The sequence below is a fragment of the Erithacus rubecula genome (assembly GCF_903797595.1).
Source record: "Erithacus rubecula genome assembly, contig: scaffold_570_arrow_ctg1, whole genome shotgun sequence".
Lineage (NCBI taxonomy): Eukaryota > Metazoa > Chordata > Aves > Passeriformes > Muscicapidae > Erithacus > Erithacus rubecula.
The window spans coordinates 36261-61776 of NW_027635768.1; the positions used below are offsets into that span (position 1 = coordinate 36261).

Consider the following 25516-nt stretch of genomic DNA (forward strand, 5'->3'; position numbering starts at 1 on the left):
CCTCCCGACAGCGTCAGCACATAAATAAAAATAAAGAGAATTATTTCGGGCACGGACAAGTTCTGTGACCGGGAAAGTTTCGGGTTTTGGGGGTTTTTTTGGTCTTTTTTTTTAGGTTTTTTTTGGCGCTGGGTTTTGCTGGGAATTCAAACAACTCCCAAATATTTCAGCGGGAGCAGAACAGAGCGCGGCTTGTGCGGGGAAGCGGCGGAAAAGTTCCGTTCCAATCAAAATAAAATATTTTTATTTTATATTTTTATTTTTTTTCACGTTTAGCTGGAATTCCCGATCCTTCTGAAGCGCGGACGCAGCGGGGATTCCTCAGCCAGGGAATTATTGCGGCCATAAAGTCAAAGCCAGAGCACGAAACCAGTTGAAAAAACTCCTTGTTCTTGAGGAAAAAAAAATAAAAAACCGTCCAAAAAAAAAAAAAAATTGGCAGCGGCTGAGCCTGAAACGCTCCAAAAATAATTTGGGAAAATAAACCCGAGTTGGAGGCTCGGATTGTGAGAGGCGAAGGTGTTAAAAAAATGAAAAAGGGAAAAAAAAAAAAAATCCAATTTCTTGCGAAGTTAATTTGCAGCAATTGAAGTTTAATTTACCTGACTTCCCGTGTGGAATAATCTCGGGAAAGGAGCGATAATAATTTACAATTGTTCCATTAAGGACGCGGCTAATTATTAACAAGGAATTAAAAAAAATAATAAAAGGGGGGGAGGGGGGAGGTGAAAAATGCGAAAAATTCGATTTTTTTTGCAGTTCCTGAGGAGGGAGGAAATGATTTTGGGAGGGAGGGGAAAAGCGAGAAATACAGCAGGGAAAAAAGTTCAGAATTATAAAAAAAGAATTATAAAATGAATTATAAAAAGAATTATTAACAAAAATTATAAAAATAATGGTAGAAATAATGATAGAAATAATGACGGAAGAATTATATAAATAATGATTAAAATAATTATAAAAATCATTTTTAAAATAATTATAACAATAATTATTAAAATAATTATTAAAATAATTATAAAAAAATAACAACCATGCCTGGGACTGCCCCAAATACAGAAAATTTGATTTTTTCCCATCATTTTAATATTTTCTCTATTTTTTTTTTTTACTTTTCCTCTCACCACCGGCACCCCCAGAGTCTCTGAGCGCGGTTTTTTCTGGGGGAAAAACAGAATTATTGCAGAACTGGAGCAGTTGCCAGGAAACGAGGGGGGAGGGGGAGGGGGGGGGGAACCTTTGGAAATTCCGGGAGCGTTTTGTCCCCACGGGAATCTCAGAGTGACCCCGGGCCCGAGGGATCAAAGCTCCTCCAATTCTTGATTTTATTTCCTTTTATTCCATTTTATTTCCTTTTATTCCATTTAATTTCCCTTTATTCCAATGATTTCAATTTATCTCCATTTTTTTTCTTTCCCCCACCCCCATTTTATTCCATTTATTTCATTTATTCCATTCTTTCTTTTTAAAAATTTTCTTCCATTTTCTTCCCTTGTCTCCGATTTTTTAAAATTTTATTCCATTTTATTCCATTTTATTCCATTTTTCCATTTTATTCCATTACTTCCTATTTTCTTCCAAATTTTTATTCCCCCCCATTTTATTCCATTTTATTCCACACCCCCCCCAATTTTTTCTATTTTTTCTTCAATTTTATTCCATTTATTTTCATTTCCCCCTTTTTTTTCCTGGCTATTTTTCCCATTTTATTCCATTTAATTTCATTTAATTCAATTTTTTTTCCATTTCATCACTTTTATTTCCACTTTTTTCTAATTTTTCTCTTTTTTATTCATTTTTTAAAATTTTATTTCACATTCATCTATTATTTTAATGATGCCAGACCCTCACTGTGCCCATCTTGGCCTCGCCTCTCCTGTCACGACTCTGGAATTTGGAATTTGGGATTTGGGATCTCTCAGAGCATTTTTAGGGATGTTTAGACGGAAAAAAAAATCCCCCAAAAATTACCCAAAAACCCACATCGAGATAATCCCAAACCACGGAATTCCCAGGGGGGTTGTGACGCAGAGTAAAAATAATGATAATAAAAAATATTAGAAATAATGGAAATCGTGGAAATAAAAGAAATAAAAAATAGAATAAAATAATGAAAATGACAGAACTAATAAAAGAATAGGAATGATATTGGAAAAGATTGGAAATATATCAAATATAAAAAAAAATTAAAAATCAAATAATATAAATAATTAAAACAACAAAAATAATAAAATAATAAAAATAACAAAAATAATAAAAATTATAAGAATAATAAAATATAAAAAAAGACTAAAAATAATCAAAATAATCCAAATAATAAAACACTGCGGGGACCAGGTGAGGGTGAAAACGTCGCTCGCACCTCGGGGGGTTTTGGGAGAGCCCAAATCAGGTGGGGACCCCCCAAAAAACCCCCGGGACCCCCCAAAAAACCCCCGGGACCCCCCAAAATCCCCCCGGGACCCCCCGCGGGCGCGGCCGCTGTCGGTAGGTGGCAGCAAACGGCGGGAAATGGGCGAGTCCCGCGCTCCGCCGGGGCTTAATCACATTTTTAATTTCCTTTTCTCTTAATTAACAACCCGGGGGGAACCGACCAGCAGAGGGGGACACCCCAAAACCCCCCAAAATCCACCAAAATCTTCCAAATCCCCCCAAAATTCCCCCCAAAATCCCCCCGAGGTTTCAACCCCCGCCGTTCCACAAGTGGTTTCCCACCCGAATCGCGATAAAATCCTCCAATTATTCATTTCTAATTATTTTTTTTCATCCCCGACAAATAGCAAAAAAACAACAAATAGGAATACCACCAACAAATATTTGTTTTTCCGAATAGAAAAAAAAATAATAAAACCACCACGAGATTTTTTTTTTTTAAGGAGAACAAAACCCCTTTTTTTTTTTTGTTTTTTTTTTTTTTTTTTTTTCAGCCTCCTCCTCGCCGTGATTGATGAAAAATGGAGCAGGTTCGGGGAAGGAATCGCTTTTAAAACCGTCTGGGTGTTTATTAGCCGCGATCTTTTCCCCCTGTCGCCCGCGATATTGCGACTGAGATAAATCGTCCCGTCGGAAAACGGTTCGTGCCGAAATCATGAATCTCCCATTTCTTATTCTCTTATTTAAAAACCCACCCGGCAACGGCAGCGACGAGCACAAATATTTCACACCCCGCCCTTGAAACATCGAGAAAAAAAAATTATAATAATGATAATTATAATAATAAATGAGATTTAAGCCGAGAATCGGGAAGATTTCCCTCCGAGAAAAGCGAATTTTGAAAGGAGAGGTTGGAGCAGAAAATCCCCGCGCACCGAGGGGCTGGAAACGGAGCTTAAAGCGCTGCAGAACGCAATTAAAACCCGAGCTTAATTACTGCCCGACGTCAGCTTCATTTGGGACTCGAGGAAAGAAAAAAAAAAAAAATTACAATGAGAGCGCCGCGCTCTGCGTTGGCTCCATTCTTTTTTTTATTCTCCTCTTTTTTTTTTTTTCTTCCCCCTCCTTTTTTGGTTAAGCCTTTTTTTTTTTTTTTCTGTCATTTTATTTTATTTTATTTTATTTTTTCAATACTAATTTTCACATTTCCTCACGCCAGAAAAAAAAAAAAAAAACACCCACCCCATAACGACCCTGGAGACGGCGGCGACTTCGCCGAATCCCCGAGCTCGCCTGAAGACGAGAAAACTGCGAGGGGGAGGAAAAAAAAACCAAAACAAAAGCAAAATAACAACAACAACAAACCAACAAAATAAAAGGCGACAACTGCCCGCCAAGGGCTCGGCGCTGTTTAAAGGCAAAACGCGGCTGCGAAATCTCAGAAATTCTCCGCTCCCGTCCAGGTGACCCCGCTCGGCGCCGCTCTGATCCCTCCCACCCTTTATTTCCACTTTTCTTCCCGTTTACTATTTCCTTCCTCCGTTTTTCCTCCGTTTCTCTCTCATTTTTCATCCCACTTTTTCTTTTTTATTTCCATTTTTTAATTTTTCATTTTCCCTTTCTCATTTTCATTCCTTTCCTCTTTTTCATTCCCTTTTTCCTTTTACTTCCCTTTATAATTTTTATTTCCCTTTCTCTTTTTCATTCCCCTTCTCATTTTCATTCCCTTTTTCTTTTTATTTCCCTTTTTTTTTATTCCCTTTCTCATCTTCATTCCCTTTCTCATTTTCATTTCCCTCACTCATTTTCATCCCTTTCCTCATTTTCATTCCCTTTCTTTTTCTTTCCCTTTCTCTTTTTCTTTCCCCTTTCTCATTTTTATTTCCCTTCATATTTTTCATTCCCATTCTCATTTTCATCCCCTCTTCTCTTTTCCCTTTTTCTTCCATCATTTCTTCCCTCCCTTTCTCTCCATTTTTTCTCCCTCCTTTTCCCCTCACCTTCATTCCTCTGGCTCTTCCCCTTCACCTCCAAGCTCCTCTTTTTCTAATTTTGCAATTTTCGGGATAAATTGGCGCTCCCACAGATTCCCCAAGCCGGGAATTCCTCCTTTCGCCATCACCCCACCCTTTTTCACCCTCCCCACCCCCTCCTCAGCGAGCAGGAGGAGATGAGGATAAAACAGAGAATAAAACCAGCTGGAAAACGCTTTTTCTTTTTCATCGAAAAAATAAAAATAATCACAAATACATCAATATATCTTGACATACAACAAGAATAAACGGAGATAAATCCTTCCCTTACCTTTTGCCGTCCCTCTCTGCCCATCCTGTGGATTTTGGGGAGGTGAGATGCGGTTTCGCTTTATCTGTTGGGTGACAAATCTTGTCCCAACCTGAGCTCCGTCCATCGCCTCTCCCGAGGGCTCCTCTCCTTTTGCTGCCACTTGGAAAAACGGAGCAACTTCCCCCTCTGCAAAAAGCGCTGCTGGTGCAGAATCCCCTGCAGCCCTTCCATCATTAGTGAGATTCCCAAAAAAATTTAAAAAAAAAAATTTGAAAAAAAAAAAAAAAAGCGCAGCGGGGAAAGTGAGGAGGAGGGGAAGCGGCGGGGGTGGGGGGAGGAGTGGGGGTGGTAAAAATAATTAAAAAAAAAAATACCGCCACAAAATGTATAAAAAGTGTTTTAAAAATGCAAAAAAAACCCCGTGATAATAATTGGGGAAAAAAAATTGGGGGAAAAAAAGGGGGTGTAAAGTGCGGGGAGCGGGGGTGGCGCCCGGGGGTGCTGCGGGTGCGCGATCAGGGACCCCCCTCCCCTCTGCCCTGCTTTAGCCCTGCCGAGCTCACACAGAAAAAAGTAAAAAAATGGCAAAAAAAAAAAAAAAACCGAGAGAGAGAGAGAGAGAGGGCGAGAGCCCTACAGAGGACACTGATCCGACCCAAGGTGCAGCGGACAGAAGAATGGTGCAATATAACCACATGGGAAATAATAAAAAGTTCATGTTCACGGTTAGCAGTCCACATGACCGGCTCTGGCCAATCCCAGAACCCAGCCACTCATAAAGTTCTATCACAAAGTTGTAAATTTTCATAAAACAACAAGGAATTTATTGCATTTCTTCATGACCGGTTTAACAGCAGGCTTTTTCTTAGCCGCCATCTTCTTTTTTTTTTTTTTTTTTTAAATATATTTATATATTTTAAAGCAAAAATTTTTAACAAAAAAAAAAAAAATCAAAAAGGTGGTGGCGGATTTTTTGTTTTTTCAGTTCTCCCCCCGAATCTCACTCTTGGTTTGGATTTGAGGAAGGGGATTTGGGGGAATTTAAAAAAAAAAAAGGAATAATTCCTCCAATTTGCGAACAATAAAACCCCCCCAGAATAAAGAGCCGGAGGTTGGGGTTGGGTGGGAACGGGGAAAAGGCGCCGTAAAGCAGCGGGGGCCGCGGGTTTGGGATAATTTCCCTGATTTTTGGGTCATAATTGGGATTTTTTTTAAGCTGAAAGGAACAACCAGGAGGATTTGGAGGGGGGGAAATAAAAGCGAGAAAAGCGGGATTGGGGTGGGAGCCAAAACCCCCCCAGGGGACCCCGCCCTTGTCCCCAAGGTTGGGATTTTGGGGGGTCCCCGATGGGTTCCAGACTCTCTTTGCTTTTTTTTTCTGGAATTCTCCCCAAATCCCAGCGCTGAGCTGCGGCCCGGGAGGGGGGGGGAAGCAGGAAAAAGGAAATTTCTGGAATAATTTTAAATTTTATTTATTTCCCCCCCTCCCACTCCTCGACCTCGCTCTGCAAAGGGGATGAAGAAAGGGGAAAAAAATAGAAAAAAAAAATTGAATTTTTTTCCCTTGATTTTCCTCCTCCAAATGGGGGGAAAAAAAAAAGCCAAATAAAGAAATAAAAATCGCTTTAATAACGGGCCTGCCATAATTAGGGCGAGCGGCGCCAGCAGCGAATCCGGGGGCGAGAAGATCCCTGAGGCGGCGACTTATTTTGGGGGGGAAAAAATAAAAAATTTTAAAAATTTAAAAAAGAAAAAAAATTATCCCCGAGGATGCGCCCGGACACGAAATCATCTGGGGGCGGTGGGAGGTGGAAAAGGAGCGAGGCACGGAGGGGAGGAAGGGAAAATACGGATTTTTTTAAATTTTTGTTTGTTTTTTGGGGTTTGTTTGTTGGGTTTTTTGGGGATTTGTGTGATTTTTTTTAAATTTTATTTTCTTTTATTCATTTATTATCTCTACCATTTAAATCCCCTTCCCTCTGCATCTTGCCCATCCCGTGGATTAAAATCTTGATGCGCGGAGGAAATAAATAAAATAAATCATCAAAACGGGGCCGGGCAAGCGCTTAAATTTTCTCGCCTTTTGTTTTACCCTGTTGATTTTTTTTTTTTTTTTCTTCTTTCTTCTTCCTCTCCTTTTCCCCGCGTTTAATTGCTTTAATTTATTTTATGCGCGCTTTGATGCTCGGCGTTATTTGGCGGTAATGAAAGAGTTCCAGTCCGCAGTAAAGTAATTGAAGGGAGAAGCTGAAAAAGAAAATAATAAATAAATAAAATGGCTGAAATGGGTCGGGTTGGCTGGAATCAGTTACGAGAAAATGAGAATTGAAGCGAGGAGCGGGAAAGATTCTTTGGGGCGATTCTGGGTTCTTTTAATTCCGATTTTTTAATTTATTGATTGGGTTTTTTTCGCTTTTACCTTCCTCAGAAATAATCCCAGAGGGAGAGAGCTCAGCCCGCATTCCCAGAGCCCCAGAAAAATCAATTATTTCTCAGGATATTCGCCAAATCTGCCGGAAAAACACCGAAATCAGGAATGGATCGGCCGTGCCAAAGAAAAGAGAGAAATTCGGGTGATAAATCGGGATAAAAGGACTTTTCATCACCTTTATTTCCAAGCCAGCCCCCCAAAAAAATATTTAGTTTGTAATAAACCAAAGAGGAAGGAACACAACGCAGATTATTGGAGATCTCCTTTTATTTCCAAGAATAATAATCACAGACCGAGGAAAATAATAATAATAATAATAATAATATTAATCAATAATAACAAAACAAAACAAAACAAAAAAAGCAACGCGCCGCCATTAAATAATTTGCTACTTTGATATACAACATTTGACGTAGCACAATATTAATTCTTCATCTTTTTTCCTTTTTTTTTTTTATTTTTTTCCCCTTTTTTTCCCCCCTTAGAGGCTCGAACAACGAAGGTAAAAATATCCACAGACAAAAGAGATCGCGAGGAGAAAAGAACCACAGAGGTGACAGGGAGGAAGGAGAATAATAATAATTATAATAATTCCTATTATGTACAGGACTCTACGCTCTAAATGGAATTTGCATTCAGGGTTTTTTTTTTTTTTGTTTGGGTTTTTTATTATTTTTCGGGTCACATTTTCTAAATTAAAGGTGCTAAAACACGACCACGTTACTTCATCACCCACCCCCACCGCAAACAAACAAACAAAAAAAAAAGATCAAAAAATCAAAAAAATGCCACAGCGAAGTACAAACGGAGCTTTTACAAATTACTGCTGCTAGAGGAAGGCTCACATAGGAAAAAAATAAAAATAAAAAAGTGTCTATCCTGACTCTAAAGCCACATTTAATAGGTAGATAGTCTATTGTACAAAAAGAAAAAAAAAAACAATTTAATATAGGTAGTATTTTTTTCTCAGTGTCATGAAGCACAACGCGTCACTCCTGGGGGTTTAATTATTTATGCGCTTATCATTTATTTTTATATATAGTCTTTTTTTGTGTGTGTGTGTGGTTTTTTTGTGTTTTTAACGCGGTTTTTTTTTGCCTTTTCCCCCCCCTCTCATCCACCTCTCTCCCCTTTTCACTCCTCCTCATCCTCCTCGGCTTCTGCTTTTTCCTGCCCGCTGGAACCGGGGCAGGCGCTTTTATTTTCTTTTTTCCACTTCATGCGGCGGTTCTGGAACCAGATTTTGATCTGGCGCTCGCTCAGGCAGAGCGCGTGGGCGATCTCGATCCTCCTCCTGCGGGTCAGGTACCGGTTGTAGTGAAATTCCTTCTCCAGCTCCAGGGTCTGGTACCTGGTGTAGGTCTGGCGGCCGCGTTTTCTGTCCGTTCCTGCCCAAAAAAATACAGATTTGGGTCACTTGAGGTGGTTTAGGGGATTTAATTTTATTTTTTTCTTATTATTTCTTTTGGCTCTGGTTGTTCTGCTGCTGCCCCCTGCACAACCTGCGCTGATATTTCCTTGAATTCTTAAAATTTCCTTCAATTTTTATTTTAATCCTTTAATTTTGAGGATTTCCTCGCTGGTCTCAGCCCCACAAATCCCAGTTTGGATTTCCTTTTTTTTATTTTTTTTTCTAGCAGAGCCAACAACAAAGTTCAGAAAGTTTCCTGCCCTCCCATCCCCGGGCAGACTCGGAGTTCCTGCCTCAATTTTCATCCAGAAAAAAAGAAATTTGGGGATGAAATAAATTCGAGAACACAACCAGGGAGAGAAACACCCGCGAGCTGCCCAAACCCCCGGGGCTCTGCGATGCTTTTCCTCATCCCAGCGGATTTTTTGGGGTGCTTTGGGGATTTTTTGGGGTTTCTCCCCCTCCCCACGCTGCCGGTTTTTGGGGTGTGAGGATGGGAAGAGCCTCAGCTCCTGATTTTCCCCTCCGCCTGACATTTCCTGCGCTCCTGGTTGGGAATGATTCTACAATCTGCTGTTTGTGATTTCGCTGGGACTCGTCCTTTCCTCCCCGGAGCAGCAGCGCTCGGCCTCTCCCCCAATTCCTCTTTTTCCCTTTTCCCCCCAAAACCCATCCCCATTTCTTTCTTTTTCCTTTTTTTTTTTTTTTTTTTTTTTTTTTTTTTTTTTTTTTTTTTCTTAGAAGAAGAAGAAAAGCCCCAGTCATTAAAGGGAGGGGGGAAAAAAAAGCCAAAATAGCCCGGGCTGAGCTGTAAAGTAAAAATGTGCAGGTCGTGGAATGCGGGTTGTAAAATCCGCTGAGGGGAGAGCCATAAACGCGGCTGAATGGGGATGACAACTCTATCTCTGCCCGGCTGGAATTCCACAACGGGAGGAGAAGGGGGGTGCAAGGGCCAGGACCCCCCGGTTTAACTCCCCAAGCCGAGTTTTGCTGCTTTTCGGCTCAGCTGATGGCAGAACTCGCGGGTTTTTGGGTTTGTTTGGGGTTTTTTTTGGTGGTTTTGGGTGTTTTTTTGGTGCTGATCCTCGCAGCGTCACGGGCTGAAAGAGGAGCGAGTGTGGGGGCTTCTTAAATCTGAAGTGGGATAAAAGCGGAGATGAAGTGTTTACGAGCAGAAATATTTGGGCTTTGATAAATCAACTGTAAAAGCGGATGAATTATGGAGCAGGTAATGGAAGGAACTGAGCACCAAAAAAAGCGCGAGGGGGACTCCAGCCCCGCTCTTCCCTCCTTCCCTCCTCCCCAGGATCCCTCTCCCGGGATTTGGGATCTGGGGCTGGCAAAGGGGGGGCAGCAGCGCCTTCCTGCCGGTTTTTGGCGTCCCAAGGGTGTGAGGAGCCCCACGAGGGAGCGCGGGGAGTGTGACCACCCCCAGGGAGAGTGTGACCACCCCCAGGGACACTGTGACCACCTCCAGGGACACTTGACCACTCCCACGAGTGACCACGGGCACTGTGACCACCCCCAAGGACACTGTGACCATCCCCAGGGACACTGTGACCATCCCCAGGGTGACCACGGGCACTGTGACCACCCCGAAGGACACTGTGACCACTGCCACGAGTGACCACGGACATTGTGACCGGCCCCTCGTGTGACCACGGACAAGGTGACCAGTCCCACGAGTGACCACAGACACTGGGAGCATCCCCATGGAAACAATGACCACCCACACGAGTGACCACGGACATCGTGACCATCCCCACGGACATCGTGACTATCCCCAGTGTCACCACGGACACTGTGGCCACCCCCACGGACACTGTGGCCACCCCCGGGGTGACCGCTGACACTGTGACCGCCCCACCAGTGACCACTGACACGGGCCGGGCCCAGCCCGACCCCGGAGCGCTCTGGGGTCAAGCCGGGCCACCCCCGCCAGAGGGAAAAGGATCTTTATTAATTATTAATGATTAATTGTCATTAATACCCCGAGACGGGGGCGCGGCGGGCGCTGGGGGCGGCCCCGAGGTTTGGGACACGTGCGGGGCCAGCGTGACCCGGAGTGGGGCGGCCCCTGGAGCCCCCCCAGATCCGGGCTGGGCACCCCAAAAAGTGATTTGCTGGAGGGTTTGGGGACAGAACGAGCCCTCACCTTTATCCATCCATTCTTCCTTCCATCCATCCATCATCCATCCATCCATCCCTCCCTCCATCCATCCATCCATCCCTCCATCTCTCCATCCATCCCTCCATCCCTCCATCCCTCCATCCCTCCCTCCATCCCTCCCTCCATCTCTCCATCCCTCCCTCCATCTCTCCATCCATCCCTCCCTCCATCCCTCCCTCCATCCCTCCCTCCATCCCTCCCTCCATCTCTCCATCCCTCCATCCATTCATCCCTCCCTCCATCTCTCCATCCCTCCATCCCTTCTTCCATCCCGATCCCGGCCGCGCTGTCACCGCTTGGGGTGCGGGATTAATTTTGTATTTTCTATTTTTTTTTTAATTTCATTTTTTTTCGGGGAGCAGGGAATGAAGAAGCGCGGCTGCTCCTGACCCCGCAGCGCTCGGGACACCTCGAGGAGCTTTGGCCACCTCAGAGCGAACCCGGCGAGCCCCCCGAGCCCCTCCCACCCCGAATTTCCCCCCGAGCCCATCTCTGTGCTCACAGGGACTGGCCACGATTCCCGCGACAAACAGACACGGCCCCGATAAATATTTAAAGCTAAAAGGATGTTTTTATGGCAAGGAGGGGGGCGTGGGGAGGGGGTGTGCTGCTCTGCCCACCCCCCACTTTTCTCTCTCTTTTATTTTTTAATGAAACGTCACTAAAGGAGTTGGGAACAACCCCCCCCCCACACCCACCCACCCACCCACCCCCCACCACCTCCCTCCTCCTCCTCCTCCACGCCAGCAAACAACTCCCACTCCCCCCACCCCCCAAACCCCTCTCTCCCCCTCCCCCTCCCCCCCGCCGCCCCATCCCCCGGCTCTGCCCTTACCTGTGCTCCTCATCCAGGGGTAGATGCGGAAATTGCTGTCGCTCTGCAAATCCGCGTCCCTCTGCTCGCTCTTGCCGCAGCTCTGCTTGGCGCCGTCCCCGGGGCACATCAGGGCCAGGTTCTGCTCGAAGGGGGAGCAGAAGGATCCCGGCTCCAGCCCGTAGCCCGAGGGGTACCCGGGGGGGGGCTGGGGGTGCACGGAGCCGCCGCTGCCGTAGAGCCCGGGCACGGGGGCGGCGAAGGGAGGCGTGGAGCCGGCCCCATACCCCGCTCGCTGCGCGTTGGAGGCGAAAGCGCAAGAAGTTTGCTCGGGAAACACTCCGGATGGGAAAACCGAACTCGCGGCTTGATATTTAGAAAATAAAGCATTCGCATAATACAATGAACTCATAATTTGGCCGGGTGATTTGTAGGTCGGGACGTTTTAGTGTCGGTTTTACGAGGTACCGTGATATATTACGGAATTAGAGTCCAGATTTACACCAAAAAAGAGCCTTTTTCCTCCCGGCCCCGGTGACGCGCGGGCACGTGGCCGCTCCGGCGCCAATCGCCGGCCGCCCCCTCCTCGGGGGCACGGGACTGTGCGGCTGGATTTATAAAATATGATAAATAATTGATGCCGTATAAAACCCCAGCGCGATCTCTGCTGCAAGGGGTGAAATTGTGCCGGAGTCGATAAGCAACCTGTAATCAGTTTTCGGCACGGGGAGAGGGGGGAAAAAAATTAAAAAATAAATATATTTATATTAAAAAAAAAAAAAAAAGGGGGAGGGGGTTCCAGGCACGCTGCTGGTGAACCAGCGAGTTCTCTCGGTCTCTCTCTGCTGGAGGAAAGGGAAGCGAGTTCTGTTTATCCCTTTATTGATCCCCTCTACATTTCCCTCCTTCGCACCATTTCCTCGCTCCCAGCTACTTTTCCTCCACTGTCCATAATTCCCTCCCCTCCCCCTTTGACCCTCGCCCCCTCCTCAACCTTCCCCCCCCAAAAAAAAAAAAAAAAAAAGACAAATGTCTCATTGATACCTAATAATTTCAGGCGTCTTTTCCCCCCCCCCCCCAAATTCCACTCAGCTCGATATTTAATTTATTACACGGGCTCTGTACCGAGCTGGCGTCGCTAGCTTTTCTTGCTGTGGAAAATAAAGAGCGTTTCCCGTCTCAGCTCCAGCCACGAGTCCAACCTGAGCAGCTCCGATTCGCTTTTGGCTGCAGAAACCCAGAAATCATCCAAACCCGTCAGCTCGCTCCGGTTTTTAATTTTATTTTTAGTGCGTTGTATTTTTTTAAATTTTTTTTTCTGAAGGTTGGGTGGGATGGGGAGTGGGAAGGAGGGTGTAAAGACAGAAAAATGAAAATAAAAAATAAAAATAAAAGCGGACAATGGTGCGGGGCTGGTGCCGCTCTCTCCTTCCCCAAGGTGACGCGATCCCGCTCAACCAACTCGCAAAAGTGAATTTCCACCAAAGCCAGGAGCGCCCCGAGAGGGGGGAAAAAACAGCAAAAAGCCCCAAAAGAGGTGAAAAGCAAGAATTTACCTTGAGGAAGGGTTTGCAGCGGGCAGCCTGAGCTGTCAGAACCCGGAGGAAGGAGAGGAGGAGGAGGAGGAGCAGCGGAGCCATCGCGGCCCCTTCCCCTCCTCCGAGCCCCGCGCAGCTTTTGCCTTTTTGTTCCCACATAAATTCACTTTTTTTATTTTTTTTTTAATTTTTTTTTTTGTTTTAAATTTCCTTTCTATCCCAGCGGTCCTGGAGGAAGCGGAGCAGGGCGAAAAGAATGATGTCACGGAATTTCTGGCTTGTAAACTTTATTGTAACTTTTCTTCCGCCGCTTCCAGGTTTAGACAATAGAACAAAGTGGTGAAAGAACAACAAAATATAGCATTAGTTCCCCCAATAAAGTAATTCACGGATACAGTATACATTCTTTTTCACAGTTAACCTAAAGATCACTTTACAACTTGCTTCACTGTGCGCATGCTAACTAAAGAAGAGAAAACCGTTTTTTTTTTTTTTTTTTTTTTTTTTTTTTCCCTTTTTTTGTGGTTTTTTTTTTTTTTTTTTTTTTTGGGAGAAACATTGAAAAATTGGGGAGAAGAGTAAAGGAAAAAAATAACCCTAACCAAGGTGAAGAACGAGAGGGGAAAGTGAAGAGAGAGAAGAGATAACTACAGCATAAATAGGCAGTTTCATGTTGTTGGGATGCTTGTTCTCAATAGCTACCTCCAGTACGTACAGATAAACCACAAAAAAAAAATTAAAAAAAAAATTAGGGAAATGGGAATGGGAAAAACAAACAACGGAACTAAAATTTTAAAAAATTAAAAAAAAAAAAAAAAAAAAGTGCACAAATGTAATATCACATAACTCCTCTAGCGCTGAAAGCTATGATAACCAACCCACCCCCACCCCCCTCCCGCCCCCGGAAAAGAAGAGAAGAGACAGAGAGAGAGAGAGAAAAGACAGAGAGAGAGAGAGAGAGAGAGAATTTCACAGTCGTGTTTTACAGAAGCGATTGCGTTCCACTACCGCTAGTTAATAACTGGCAAAGCAGCGGCGGCTCCCGCAGCTCCCGCCTCCCGCTCATTGTGTCCGAGCAGAATCTGCAAAGTGGCGCTCGCAGCTAAATTGTTTTACAGCAATAAAAAGGGATTTTTTTTTTTTTTTGTGGTTTTTTAAACTCTTTTCTACGCTTTGTTTTTAGTGGTTTGCTGTTGGGGTTTTTTTTGTTGGTTGTTTTTTTGTGTGTGTTTCCCCCCCTAGCCCAAGCCCTCCCTCACTGCCATTAACGCGGGGTTCGGGGGCTCCTCCATCCCAGCAGCTCTTGCCTTTCAGTCCTCAAAACTCCTTTTTTTTTAAATTATTTCTTGTCCTTCTGTGCTTCCCCTTCCTCGTCCACCTCCTGGGCTCTTTCCATTTTCTGTTTTTCCAGTTCTTCCTGCTCGCATTTGCTGCTGGGAAACTTGTCTTTGTTGTTCTCCTTTTTCCATTTCATCCTCCTGTTCTGGAACCAGATTTTGACCTGCCTCTCTGTCAATCCCAGGGCGTGCGAGACCTCGATCCTCCGTTTGCGGGTCAGGTAGGGATTAAATAGAAATTCCTTCTCCAGTTCCAGCGTCTGGTAGCGGCTGTAGGTTTGCCTCCCCCTCCTGCGTCCGGCGGCTGCTGGGGGATGGCAAAGGTTGGGGTGGGAGAAGGGGGAGGAAGAAGAGAAGGAGGTTGAGAGAAACATAAACCAGGCTCGGGGAAGAGAGAGAGAGAAGAACAACCCCACAGCAGCTCCCAAACCCAGGAAAAAATTAAAAAAAAACTTCAGGAAAACCAGGAGGGAGAAGGGGAAAGGATATTCCAGAAGGGGAGACGGTGCTGGAGGAAAAGGGTGAAGGGGAAAGAGGAGGAGGGAGGGGGGTTCACCCTCAGCCCACCCCGAGCAGCCCGGCTGGAGCTGCGCTCTGCACACTGATTATCATCCCCAGCACAACAACAGCGCAGCCCGGCTCCCTCAGGGGGGGAAAAAAACCCCAAAAAATGAAAATAAAGAAAAGGTTGGAGCCCGGAGAGAGGCGGCAGCGCGGCCCGGAGCCCGAAACGAGCGGAGAACAAAAATGAAGCGGCTTTTTAAGGCTATAAAAGTGCCATAAACTTTAAGAACGCTTCCTTCCACAGAAAGCCCGGCTCGCTCAGCCCCCAGAAGAAAAGGGTCTCCTTCAGGGTAATTAAACTATAAAGCAATTTACAAGTGCAAAAGTTTACCCCCATAAAGCAGTAAAATACAGTCACCGGGGGCAAGGAAAAGGCAGCGAGAGAAAGAAAAGCGCAGCGAAGAAAGAACAGCATTAAAAAAAAAAATAAAATAAAGGGGCGACGGGGCTGGGGTGGGTGCGGGGGAGGTGGGGGCTACTTTATGGCGTTCTTGGCTATTTTCGCCTCACCTTGCGGTCGCATCCAGGGGAAGAGCTGGGTGGGAGAAGGGCTCTGCTCCGAGCTCTCCGCCTCCTCTCCGAGGCCGCTGGCGGCGAGTTTGCAGTCGGCGAACTGCACCAGCTCGGGCTCCTGCGCCCCGAACAGGCTCTGCCGCTGCAGGGGCTCGTAGCCGTAGAAGTTGCCGGGGTCGCCATGGCAAGCGACAGCGCAGGGATTCTGTTGGTAAGGGGAGCTGGAGAGCGAGGACGCTCCGTGGTAGAACTCCTGGATTTGGGGCGGGTGCTGGAAGGTTCCCCCCGCGCTGGGTCCGTACACCACGGTGGGTCTGCCCCCGAGATCCTGGGCGAAGCCACAGTCATAATAATTGGGGCGCAGGGAGTCGCCGGTTTTGTATTTGGAGAAGAGTGAGTTGACAAAATAGGAGCTCATTTTAATTTCAATAAGGTTTTGTTGTTGTTGTTGTTGTGTTGTTGTTGTTGTTGTTGTTGCAGGAGGAAGGCGAAGAGGAAAAAAAAAATATTTGTAAAAAAAAAAAAAAAAAAATTTTAAGAAAAAAATCACCCCACAACAAACCGGACCACGGGAATCTATTAGCAAAAAAAGAAAGCGCTAAGATGCTAAGCAACGACAGTTTGTGATTTCCAGGAATATAAAAGGAGGATATAATCAAAACTCTAAGCCTGCATGATATTGAATCCTTTCCTCCCCCCCCACCCCTAAAAAAAAAAAAAAAAAAAAAAATCGCCACTTAAAGAGTTCTCGCTTTACATTTCCAAGAAGAGATGCCAGTTCATAAACAGTTTTCAGTGATTTACTTCAGCGCAAATGAGTTGTTTCATATTTTGCAGTGTCTTTTCATGATCATTTGCATCTATTACCAAAACCTCATCCTATTGGCTTCTCCTTACTCCACACGGACTCGGCACCGCATGATTGTGAAAGGAAGAGTGTGAGAGAATAAAGAAGGAAAAGCGAGCGAGGGGGAGCGAGAGAGGGAGAGAGAGAGAGGGAGGGAGGGAGGGAGAGGGAGGGAGAGGGGAAGGGAGAAGGGAGAAGGAGGTGGGGTGAGTATACGGATTAAATATGTTTAACTACCCACATTAATGAGATATCGCTCGCCTCACAACAAATCACGTACCTAGACCACCCCAAAGATTGATTTTTGGGGAGTGTTGGAAAATTAAAGAGGACCGCTCGCAGCCGTTAATTTCAAAATTTTAACGAGGCAGTTTTAGCCTTTTTAAATGTCAGGGTCGCTTTGGAAAACTGTAAAAGAACACGATTTAATTGCTACCAGTTTTAAAAGGTCCTATAAATGTAATTGGTATTTTAATACAAGTTATCAAATCATACAGCTTCTTACCCTAAACATATTTTAAAACAAACGAGGTAGTCATATTTAACATTTTAATGATCAATTTCCTTATTATTGATAAAGGTTTAACTATCGCATGAAGGGAATTGCGTCGGTAATAGCCCCAAAAAAAGGCCGTAAACTGTTTAACAAACTATAAAACGCCATCGAGCCGGGGATGTTGTTGTTGTTTATTCCGCACCACATAAAACCCGCTCGGCTTTTACGAGTCCGCTCCTCCAGCGCCATAAACCAGAGAGGTTCCTCCACATCGGACCCTTCCGCGGCCGCCGCCGCGTCGATATCGAATTAAAATTATTCGAGTTTTCAGCTAGAACATCAGACTTCTCCTCCTCCTCCTCCTCTTCCTCCCGCACCTCCTTGGGGCACGGTGGGGAACTCAAAAAAACTCCAAATATTTGGGCTCCCGTCACCTCCAGAGCACAGAATCTCACTGCAGAACTTCCAGCTTTTAATATATATTTTAATTCCTTTTAAAATTTATTTCTAATTCTTTATTTTCTCACTCTCCCAGGGAAAAACTCCGGGGTGGGGGGAGAGGGAGAGGAGCGCTTGGCTTTTCTCTTTTATTGGCATTTGGGACCAGCGCAGCCAAAGTTGCCCCTCGGATGCCAGCGCTGCAATTTTCCAGCGCCTAAACACACAGGGGGTAGATTTGGAAATTCATTTCTCGCAGTCAGCAAATATTACCCAGACGTTTCTCAGTTAATAACGACTCCGAACCCTCCCAGCCCCTCCAGAGCCCCCCGCAATTCCAGCTGGATTTCCCCCAGCCCTCCATCCTCTCAATTTTTAATTTTTTCTCCCCATTTTGCCCTTCCCAGGTTGCTGCTGTTTCCCCGCTGCGGGGCTGGACGCCAGAAAGGTGAATTTTGGGAGGGTTCCACTCCAGCTGAGCGACAAAATTCAACCTCCAATGCACCAAAAAAAAAAAAAAAAAAAAAAAAAAAAAAAAAACCAAAAAGGGGGAAAGTTGAAATATTTCACTTTTTCTGCATTAGTTAAAAAAGAAACAACAAATCCCCGCATTAAAATGATCAGTGGGGATGAGCGGGGACTGGAGGAAGGCAGAGAGAAAGAAAACAAAGATAGCAACGGAATAAAACTTTAAACCCATCCTTAGAGAAATAATTTAAGTAAATTCGCTTCCTTTATTTTGTGGAGGGATAATTCCAGCCGAGTTTAAGAGCATTTTTCGGGTAATTATTGCTGCTGGAGCACTTGCAGCGCTATAATTAAAGCTTTTCTCGCCCCTCTACAAGACGAGTTAACATTTTCTTTTCTCTCCGCACTTTTATTGTCGATTGAGCAGATTTGAGTTTCATCTCGCAACATTAAAAGCCCCGAAAATGGAGCAGAGAAGTAAATAGAGCTTCGCGTGGAATATTCAAGGGGGGGGAAAAAAAAAAAAAAAAAAAAGAGTTTAAAAAAACAAAATCAATTCAAATGGGATGGAGTAAAGTGATTTTAGGTGAGAAGTTTCTCCTCCAGCCGCGCCCTCCTGGCCTGAAGTTTGGGAAAGGGGAAGAAGAGCCGGGATTCCCCTGGAAGTTGAACATTTTTTATCGGGAGAAGGGGAATTTTTATGGCTGGGAGCTCCGAAATCAATGGCTGCTCCTAAATCATCGCCCGCACTGTACCCGCGCTGCCCGATGAAAGGAAAATGTTTCCATTCCAAGGAAAACCGAGCGCGGGCGCGGGGCTGGGTGTCGGAGGGAGATAATTTATAAATACCCAGCGGAGGGAAGATTTATTAGGAATTCATAAACGGGGGTGAAAAAAAAAATCAAATAAAAGATTATGAAAGAACCTCAAATCCTTTTCTTGGTGAACCTCAAGTTTTCGGCGCTCTGCCTCTCGCCGAATGCACAGGGGCGAGATTTTTCTTCATTTCCCTCATTTATTTCTCTTTGCGCTCGTATTTCACCTCACGGAGCCTCGAGATGCTGAAAGTTTCCCCCTTAAAATCTTCTAAAAAAATCACATTTCCCACCTTGTTCCGCCCTCACCCAAAATCTCGATTTTTGGGAGCGGATTCTGATGGAATTGGGGAGAAATATCCAGTCAGGGGTAAAAAAAAAAAATCGGAAAGAAAAAGACATCTTGAAATTATTTACGCCGTTTGTAGAGGAACAATTACAACATCTGAATATTTTTTTTTTTTTTTGCCTCGTAATTCCGAGGAATCAAAGGCCAAAATAAAAGTGAACTTTTATATAAAATAATAAAAGTGGAGTTAAAAGTTGACATTATTGCCGCCGCATCAGGGGTGTATTTATACGAAGCCTAAACCGCGGTGGTTTAAGAGCATTTTTGGGGTAATTTACTCCTTTGTGGCATTTTTTAAATATTTCTAAAGCTGTTAAAGTGAAGAATTTAAGCCAAGAAGGGGCAGCAATACCCGAAATGAGCGGTTCAACTTCAAAATTAAAGAAACAAACGCTCTTGTTTTGTTGCACGGTTGGGTTGGGTTGGGTGTTTTGTGTTTTGTTTTTTTTTCCTGCGGTGGCTGCGATTATAAAACACATAAAATATCGAGCGGGGAAAGCGCAGATCATCCTAATGGCCGAGGGGAAAAATATTGTCCCGGTTCCGCGCGTCCCTTCCTGCCCGAAATCTTCGAACCGATCGCTTTTTTCCCAACCCCACAAACGTAAATCTGCGAGGTCGGGATAATTTCAGTCCTCCCACCTCCAGAGCAGCAAAAAAAGACAAAATCGGGGAGTTTTTAATTCGCTTTTTTCAAAGGAACATTTCGAGATGCGCTCCCCGCATTCCGCGTTCCCTTCCCGCCCTCACATCCTTCACCCCGACCCAAAAAACAAATTGGTGCGAGCTGGAAGAGCGGCGGGACCGCCGTAATTAACGCAATATTTTATGAAATATTTTATGAGGTATTTTATGAAATGTTTGAGAAAATGTTTTATGAAATATTGGAGGGAATCGCCGAGGGGGCGCCTCGAACGTGGAGCAACGGCTCCACCTCGCGGCCGCGCGCGGAACTGCAGCGCCCCGTCCCCTCCCGCTTTTTTGGGGAAAAAAATATAAAAAGGGGGAAAAACATTAAAATAAGAAATCCCGCTCCTCGCTGAGAGGATAAAATAGATAAAATGAATTTAAAGAGAAAAGGAGGTGAGGGAGAAGAAGCGGAATAGAACGAGAATTAATTTTTTTTGGCTCGCCGCGCCGGAGTTTTCTCAAAGTGCGGCAATTAAAAAAAAACAGGAATAAAAGAGAATTAAAAAAGAGAGAAAATAAGAAGTGAGTCGGCTTTTGAAACGCGCTATTGTTTCAGATTCCGAGACTAAACAATCGCTCATTCTGCTGCCCGGGAGGCGCGGGGGGGAAAGGCCGCGGCTGTAAAATCATCAAGAGCTTCCCCAGCCCAGACGTCTCGCCAGAACTTCGAGTGTGGGGGCCGGGGGGGGCTCTGAGCGTGGCCTTGTTGTTGTTGTGCGCAGGGCCTGGAAAGGCTTTCAAGAAAAAAAAAAAGTTTAAAAAAAAAAAAAAAAAGGAAAAAGCAAAAAAAAAAAAAAAAAAAAAGAACAAAGTGAATCGTCCCCAGCGCTGGATTTTCACGGCATCTGCAGGAGAAGAATAAACCAGCGAAAATCCCTTCACGCCTTTTCTCTTTATCCCTCATCTCCTTTCTTTTTTTTAATTTTAATTTTTTTGTGTCCCTTCCCTCCTTAAAAACCAAAATAAAATAAAATAAAATTTTAAAAATTAAACTAAACAAGAGGGGAACTGGCGGCTGAGGCTTTCCCGAGCAGTAATTCAGGAGTTGCTGAAAGTTTTCTTGCGCCGTTTCCTTTACAGCCCCTCAACCTTCACAAATTTCTACCCTATAAACTTTTATAGCGGTCATATTCTTTTATTGCAGCACGCTGCACTGAATTTTCCTTTTTTTATGACAAGTTCCTTCCCTTTCTCTCTCGTCCCTCTCTAAGCCCCCAAAATCTTCCTTCTTCTTTTGTTTTCTTTTCAGTGCTGCCCCAAAGAAAGGAATTTTTTTTCTTTTTTTCTCTTTTTTCCCCCTCTTTAAGAAGTGAAATATTGCCCTTTTTAGTGGCCCTTTATGTTCAAAATTAGTGGGAAAAGGATTCCGGGTCCCATTTCTCGCTACCTGTTCCCCGCGGGGCTGAGCGGGACTCGGGGTTGGTTTGGTTTTTATTCCAAAATTTTTTATTTTTACTTTTTTTATTTTTATTTTTTTTAAATTATTATTAATCTAAAACCACTTTCCAGCCGCGCGGCTTCACGAGCAATAAAACATCAAACGGATTCGGAGAGGGAATCCCAGGAATTGGAAAAAGGAACCGCGAGTGAGACCCGAGGTGATGCCGGGTGGGGATTCCCCGTTCTGGGTTTTGGGTTTTTTTGGGTTTTTTTGGGGTTTTGGGGTTTTTTTGGGTGAAGTTTTTCCTTGGGCGAGAAGGGAATAAAGAGAGAAAAGGCAAAAAATCCACTCGGAGCGTTTTCCCCTCAGGCAGAGGAGGGAATAATGAGATGAGAGATAAGAAATAAGAATAAAATTTCACCAAAAATAAGAATTAAATGGGCAAAAACTGAGAGAACTTTAAATATTATCAATAATAAAAATTCAGAAGTGCAGCAAGTTCGGGTGGGACCCAGCAAACTCCGGAGTGGAATCATTTCCATTTCTCTGCAGCGATTTTTGTGGAATTTGAACCCAAAACGACGCCAGAAAAAAAAAGCAGGAAATGGTTTTTAGGGGAAAAAAAAAAGGGAATATTCCTGGAATTTGGGGGGAAGAAAACAACGACAGCGCTGCTTGTTGTTCTAAAATCGATTTTTATTCTGGAGCATTAAAACATCTCTGGAAAATTTTCTACAGAAGACAAAATTTCCCAACATTTTATCTTTTTGGTTTTTTTTTTTCCTTTTTTCTTTTTTTTTTTTCTTTTTAAAAAGTATTTCCTAATAAAATCAGCTAACATCTTCAATTCTATTTTCAAAGAACTTCATCTTAAAAATATCTGCTCTTTACCACAACTCTAAGGAAAGTGAGAAAAAAAAAAAAAAAATCTAAATCCGATGGGTCGCGAAACATCGAGGAACTCGTGGGGGGAAAACGCTTCTGGAAAATGAAAATAAAAAAGATTTTGGCAAATCCGAGAGGTGAAGAATTAAATTCACCAGATCTCGAGAAGAACCGAACCATGCTGGAAAAATTCCGCTCATTTTATTTTATTTAATCACGTTTTTTTTAATAAAATAAATCAGCGGTTACAGAAATCATCCTGCGGCCACCAACATCAAAAAGCCTCAAAATCAGATTTTTAAAATTCAATTTTTAAACCCAGAGTGGAGTTTGCCCAACTCTCTCCGGCAGCAGAAGGGTTAAATCCGAGCTGCTTCAGGATGGAAAAGTTTTCCAGGGAAAAATCTGAAAAATAACCCAAAAAACCCAAAATAATTTTCTGGGAATGGTTTTAAAACCCTTAAATCTGTTAATTTTTGGCCAGGGGTGAAGATAAATTTTAATTTTTTAACTTTTTTTTTTTTTTTTTTTTTTTTTTTTTTTTAGCGGAAATTTCAGCGCAGCTCCTCAGGCTCAAGAAGGGAAGGAATAAAAAATTTAAAAAATGAAGGAACAGCTCCAAAAAAAAAAAAAAAAAAAAAAAAAAAATCAGATTGCACAAGTTGCTATCGCTGTTCCCAGAGCAGCCCCGGCTCTGCTGATAAAAGTTTGGAGCTCCTGGAAACAGATCCGAGCTGGTTCCTTCAGATAAACAGCAGGAAAAAAAAAAAGAAAATAAATTGGTTTTCTCTGTTTTTTGTTGTTTTTTCTTCCCTCTCCCTGTTCAGATCCTCCCCGGTTCCTCGAAAGCCAAAATATAAAATTAATTTCTTTTTTTTTCTCTTTTTTTTTTTTTTTTTTGTTGTTTATTTATTTTTTTTTTTCCAGCTGCAGAACTCTTCCAGGAAAACAAAATCCAATAAAAATTTTTCCATTTTAAAATTTTAAAAAACTCACGGAAAAAAAAAAAATAATAAAAAAAAAGAGCGACACGAGCTCCAGCACGGACAGAAACACGAGCACGAAACACGCGGCACAAACACGGGACAGACCCGAGCTAAACCCCCCCCGCCCCTCCCCCCTCCTCCCTCCCCCCAAAAAACAAATTAATTTTTTACAGAGATAAAAGAATCCAAAATCCCAGCCCGCATAGATCCAGATTTGGGGTTTTATTGCGGATTTTTAGTGATTTTTAAAAGTTTTTTTCTGATTTTTTGCTGATTTTTTGCGGATTTTTTGGTGCATTTTTTGCGGATTTTTGGTGGATTTTTTTTTGCGATTTTTAAATATTTTTTGGTGAATTTTGTTGAATTTTTTGAGCATTTTTTATGAATTTTTTGCGGATTTTTGCTGATTTTTTTTTCACTGATTTTTTTGCGGATTTTTTGCTGATTCTTGCTGAACTTTACAGATTTTTGACAATTTTTTTTTGAGAACGAAGATGGAGAAGCTCCAGGTCCTTCCTTGGGGGAGATTTGGGTTCTTCCCACCAAAAAAAAACCAAACCCAAAAAACCCTCCAGGCCCGACCCGGGCGAGATTCAAATATTTAAACCAAGAATTTAAAAAAACCCAAAATCCAGGCTGAGCTCGGCACTTTTATCTCTGCAGCAGCTCCAGGAAAAATCCAAAATCCACAATAAATAGAAATTTCTAATCTAAATCCCTTCCCTGGCAGCTCCACTAAGGAAGTTTTAATTTTTTTTTTTTTTTTGTGTGTGTGTTTTATGTCTTTTTTTTTTTTTTTCTTTTTTTATTCTTTTTTAAATTGTTCTTTTGAAACTAGAAAATCCCATTTTTCCTCTTGTCTAAAAAGTCAGGAATAAGTTGGCGGGTGTTCTTCCGCCCCTTTTTATTTTGTTTTTTTTCTTTTTTCTTTTTTTCTTCCTAAATAATTTACAACTCTCCTCTCGCTCCCCTTTTCTCTCCGAAAATCCCAAAACCGGAATGAAAATTTTGGAATTAAAATCGAGTTTAAAAATTGAGATAATGGAGAAAAAAAGAAATTTGGGGAACCCGAAATTTGCGGCTGAAAATTTTTAAATGGATTTGTTGGGTGCGATTAAAGCGAGTTTTAATTAATGAGTGCGTGGTGTAGTTTGATTAAATATTCTGGGATGGTTTGGGGGGAAAAATGAAAATAAAAATCGTGGAGAAAAAAAAAAAAACGGTGAGGTTTGGGGGAAAAAAAGGGGAAAAAAGTTTTTCTGAGCTCTGTCACAGCGGGGAAATAAAAATAAAAGTGGGAAATAAAAATAAAGATGAGGAAATAGAAGTAAAAGCGGGAAAATAGAAATAAAATTGGAAAAATAAAAGTGGGGAAAACAAAAAGAAAAGGGGGAAAAAACAGGGAAACAAACTCCAAAAAGGAGCCGCGCTTTGGGCTGAGATCAACCAGAAGAAAAGAAAAAATTAAAAAATATTTACAATTTCTAAAAGAATATATTAAATCAAAAGGAAAGTGGAAGAAAAGAGAATTTTTTAAAAGGAAAAAGGAAGAAAAGAGATTTCGGAAGGGAAAAGGAAGAAAAAAAGTTTTTAGAAGAGGAAAAGGGAAGAAAATAGATTTTTCAAAAGGAAGGAAACAGATTTTTAAAAGGAAAAAGGAGGAAAACAGGTTTTTAAAAAGGAAAAAGAGAAGAAAAAAGTATTTTAAAAAAAGGAAAATAAAGCGGAGCTGGGACTCTGGTAAACTCCGACCGCGCATTTTTGGGGAGGATTTTGGGAAATTCGAGATTTTCCGATTTTGGGGTGGCGCTGCTGGTTTTTTTTTTTGTTTTTTTGTTGTTTTTTTTTTTTAACTTTTAAAAACTTTTATTTTACTTTTTTTTCCCCTTTTCCTGCTCATTCCTTGCCCTGCTTCTTGTTAATTTTCTTCATCTTCACGCCTGAATTCTAGAACCAGATCTAATTAAAAAAATGAAAATAAAGCGGAGCCGGGACTCTGCTGAACTCCGACCTCGCTTTTTTTTGGGAAATACGCGATTTTCCGATTTTGGGAAATTCGAGATTTTCTGATTTTGGGAAATTCGAGATTTTCCGAGTTTGGCAAATTCGAGTTTTTCGGAGTTTGGGGTCCCTTTTTTTCACTTTCCCCCCCTTTTCCCGCTCATTCCTTGCCCTGCTCCTTGTTCATTTTCTTCATTTTCATGCGACAATTCTGGAACTAGATTTATTTTGAAAAATTAAAATAAAGCGGAACTGAGACTCTGCTGAACTCCGACCTCTCTTTTTTGGGAAATTCGATATTTTCCGACTTTTGGGTCCTTTTTTTTCCTTTTTTTTTTCGCTTTTCCCGCTCATTCCTTGCCCTGCTCCTTGTTCATCTTCTTCATCATCATCCTCCTGTTCTGGAACCAGATCTATTCTAAAAAATAAAAATAAAGCGGAACTGAGACTCTGCTGAACTCCGACCTCACTTTGTTTTGGAAATTCGGGATTTTCCGATTTTGGGAAATTCGATATTTTCCGACTTTTGGGTCCCTTTTTTTCACTTTTTTTCCCCCTTTTTTCCACTCATTCCTCGTCCTGATCCTTGTTCATCTTCTTCATCTTCATCCTCCTGTTCTGGAACCAGATCTGTTTGAAAAAATGAAAACAAAGCGGAGACGGGACTCTGGTGAACTCCGACCTCTCTTTTTTTGGGAAATACGAGATTTTCCGATTTTGGGA

The 25516-nt window shown here is 43.0% G+C and overlaps 2 protein-coding genes and 1 long non-coding RNA gene across 5 annotated transcripts; 1 reads left to right on the top strand and 2 right to left on the bottom strand.

The window, feature by feature from the left end:
* Nucleotides 1-8150: 8150 nt before the first annotated feature.
* On the bottom strand, nt 8151-12422 carry HOXB7 (homeobox B7). Its single transcript, XM_079332849.1, has 2 exons — nt 11507-12422; nt 8151-8478 (listed from the first exon to the last, which is right to left on the bottom strand). Exons 1-2 carry the CDS (start codon nt 11895-11897, stop codon nt 8225-8227), a joined length of 645 nt encoding a protein of 214 aa, XP_079188975.1. The 5' UTR covers nt 11898-12422; the 3' UTR covers nt 8151-8224.
* A 1770-nt stretch (nt 12423-14192) lies between these two features.
* HOXB8 (homeobox B8) lies at nt 14193-16240 on the bottom strand. Of its 2 annotated transcripts, none has more exons than XM_079332852.1 (2): nt 15435-16240; nt 14193-14667 (listed from the first exon to the last, which is right to left on the bottom strand). In XM_079332852.1, the coding sequence occupies exons 1-2, from the start codon at nt 15853-15855 to the stop codon at nt 14363-14365; spliced, it is 726 nt and encodes a 241-aa protein (XP_079188978.1). In that variant the 5' UTR covers nt 15856-16240; the 3' UTR covers nt 14193-14362. The 2 variants fall into 2 exon arrangements, with proteins under 2 accessions (XP_079188978.1, XP_079188979.1); XM_079332853.1 differs by having other exon boundaries at nt 14195-14664.
* On the top strand, nt 14517-17713 carry LOC306816415. 2 transcript variants are annotated; one of them, XR_013777664.1, is made up of 3 exons: nt 14517-14581; nt 16275-16375; nt 17626-17713. It is a non-coding gene; the product is annotated as an uncharacterized lncRNA (long non-coding RNA). The 2 variants fall into 2 exon arrangements; XR_013777665.1 differs by lacking the exon at nt 14517-14581 and adding an exon at nt 15517-15648.
* Nucleotides 17714-25516: the final 7803 nt, after the last annotated feature.

Coding starts and splice junctions, on each gene's coding strand:
- HOXB8 (XM_079332852.1), bottom strand. CDS start 15,855: ATGAGCTCCTATTTTGTCAACTCACTCTTCTCCAAATACAAAACCGGC. Junction 14,668..15,434: donor CCCCTGGATGCGACCGCAAG/GTGAGGCGAAAA, acceptor GCCATCCCCCAG/CAGCCGCCGGACGCAGGAGG.
- HOXB7 (XM_079332849.1), bottom strand. CDS start 11,897: ATGAGTTCATTGTATTATGCGAATGCTTTATTTTCTAAATATCAAGCC. Junction 8,479..11,506: donor CCCCTGGATGAGGAGCACAG/GTAAGGGCAGAG, acceptor TTTTTTGGGCAG/GAACGGACAGAAAACGCGGC.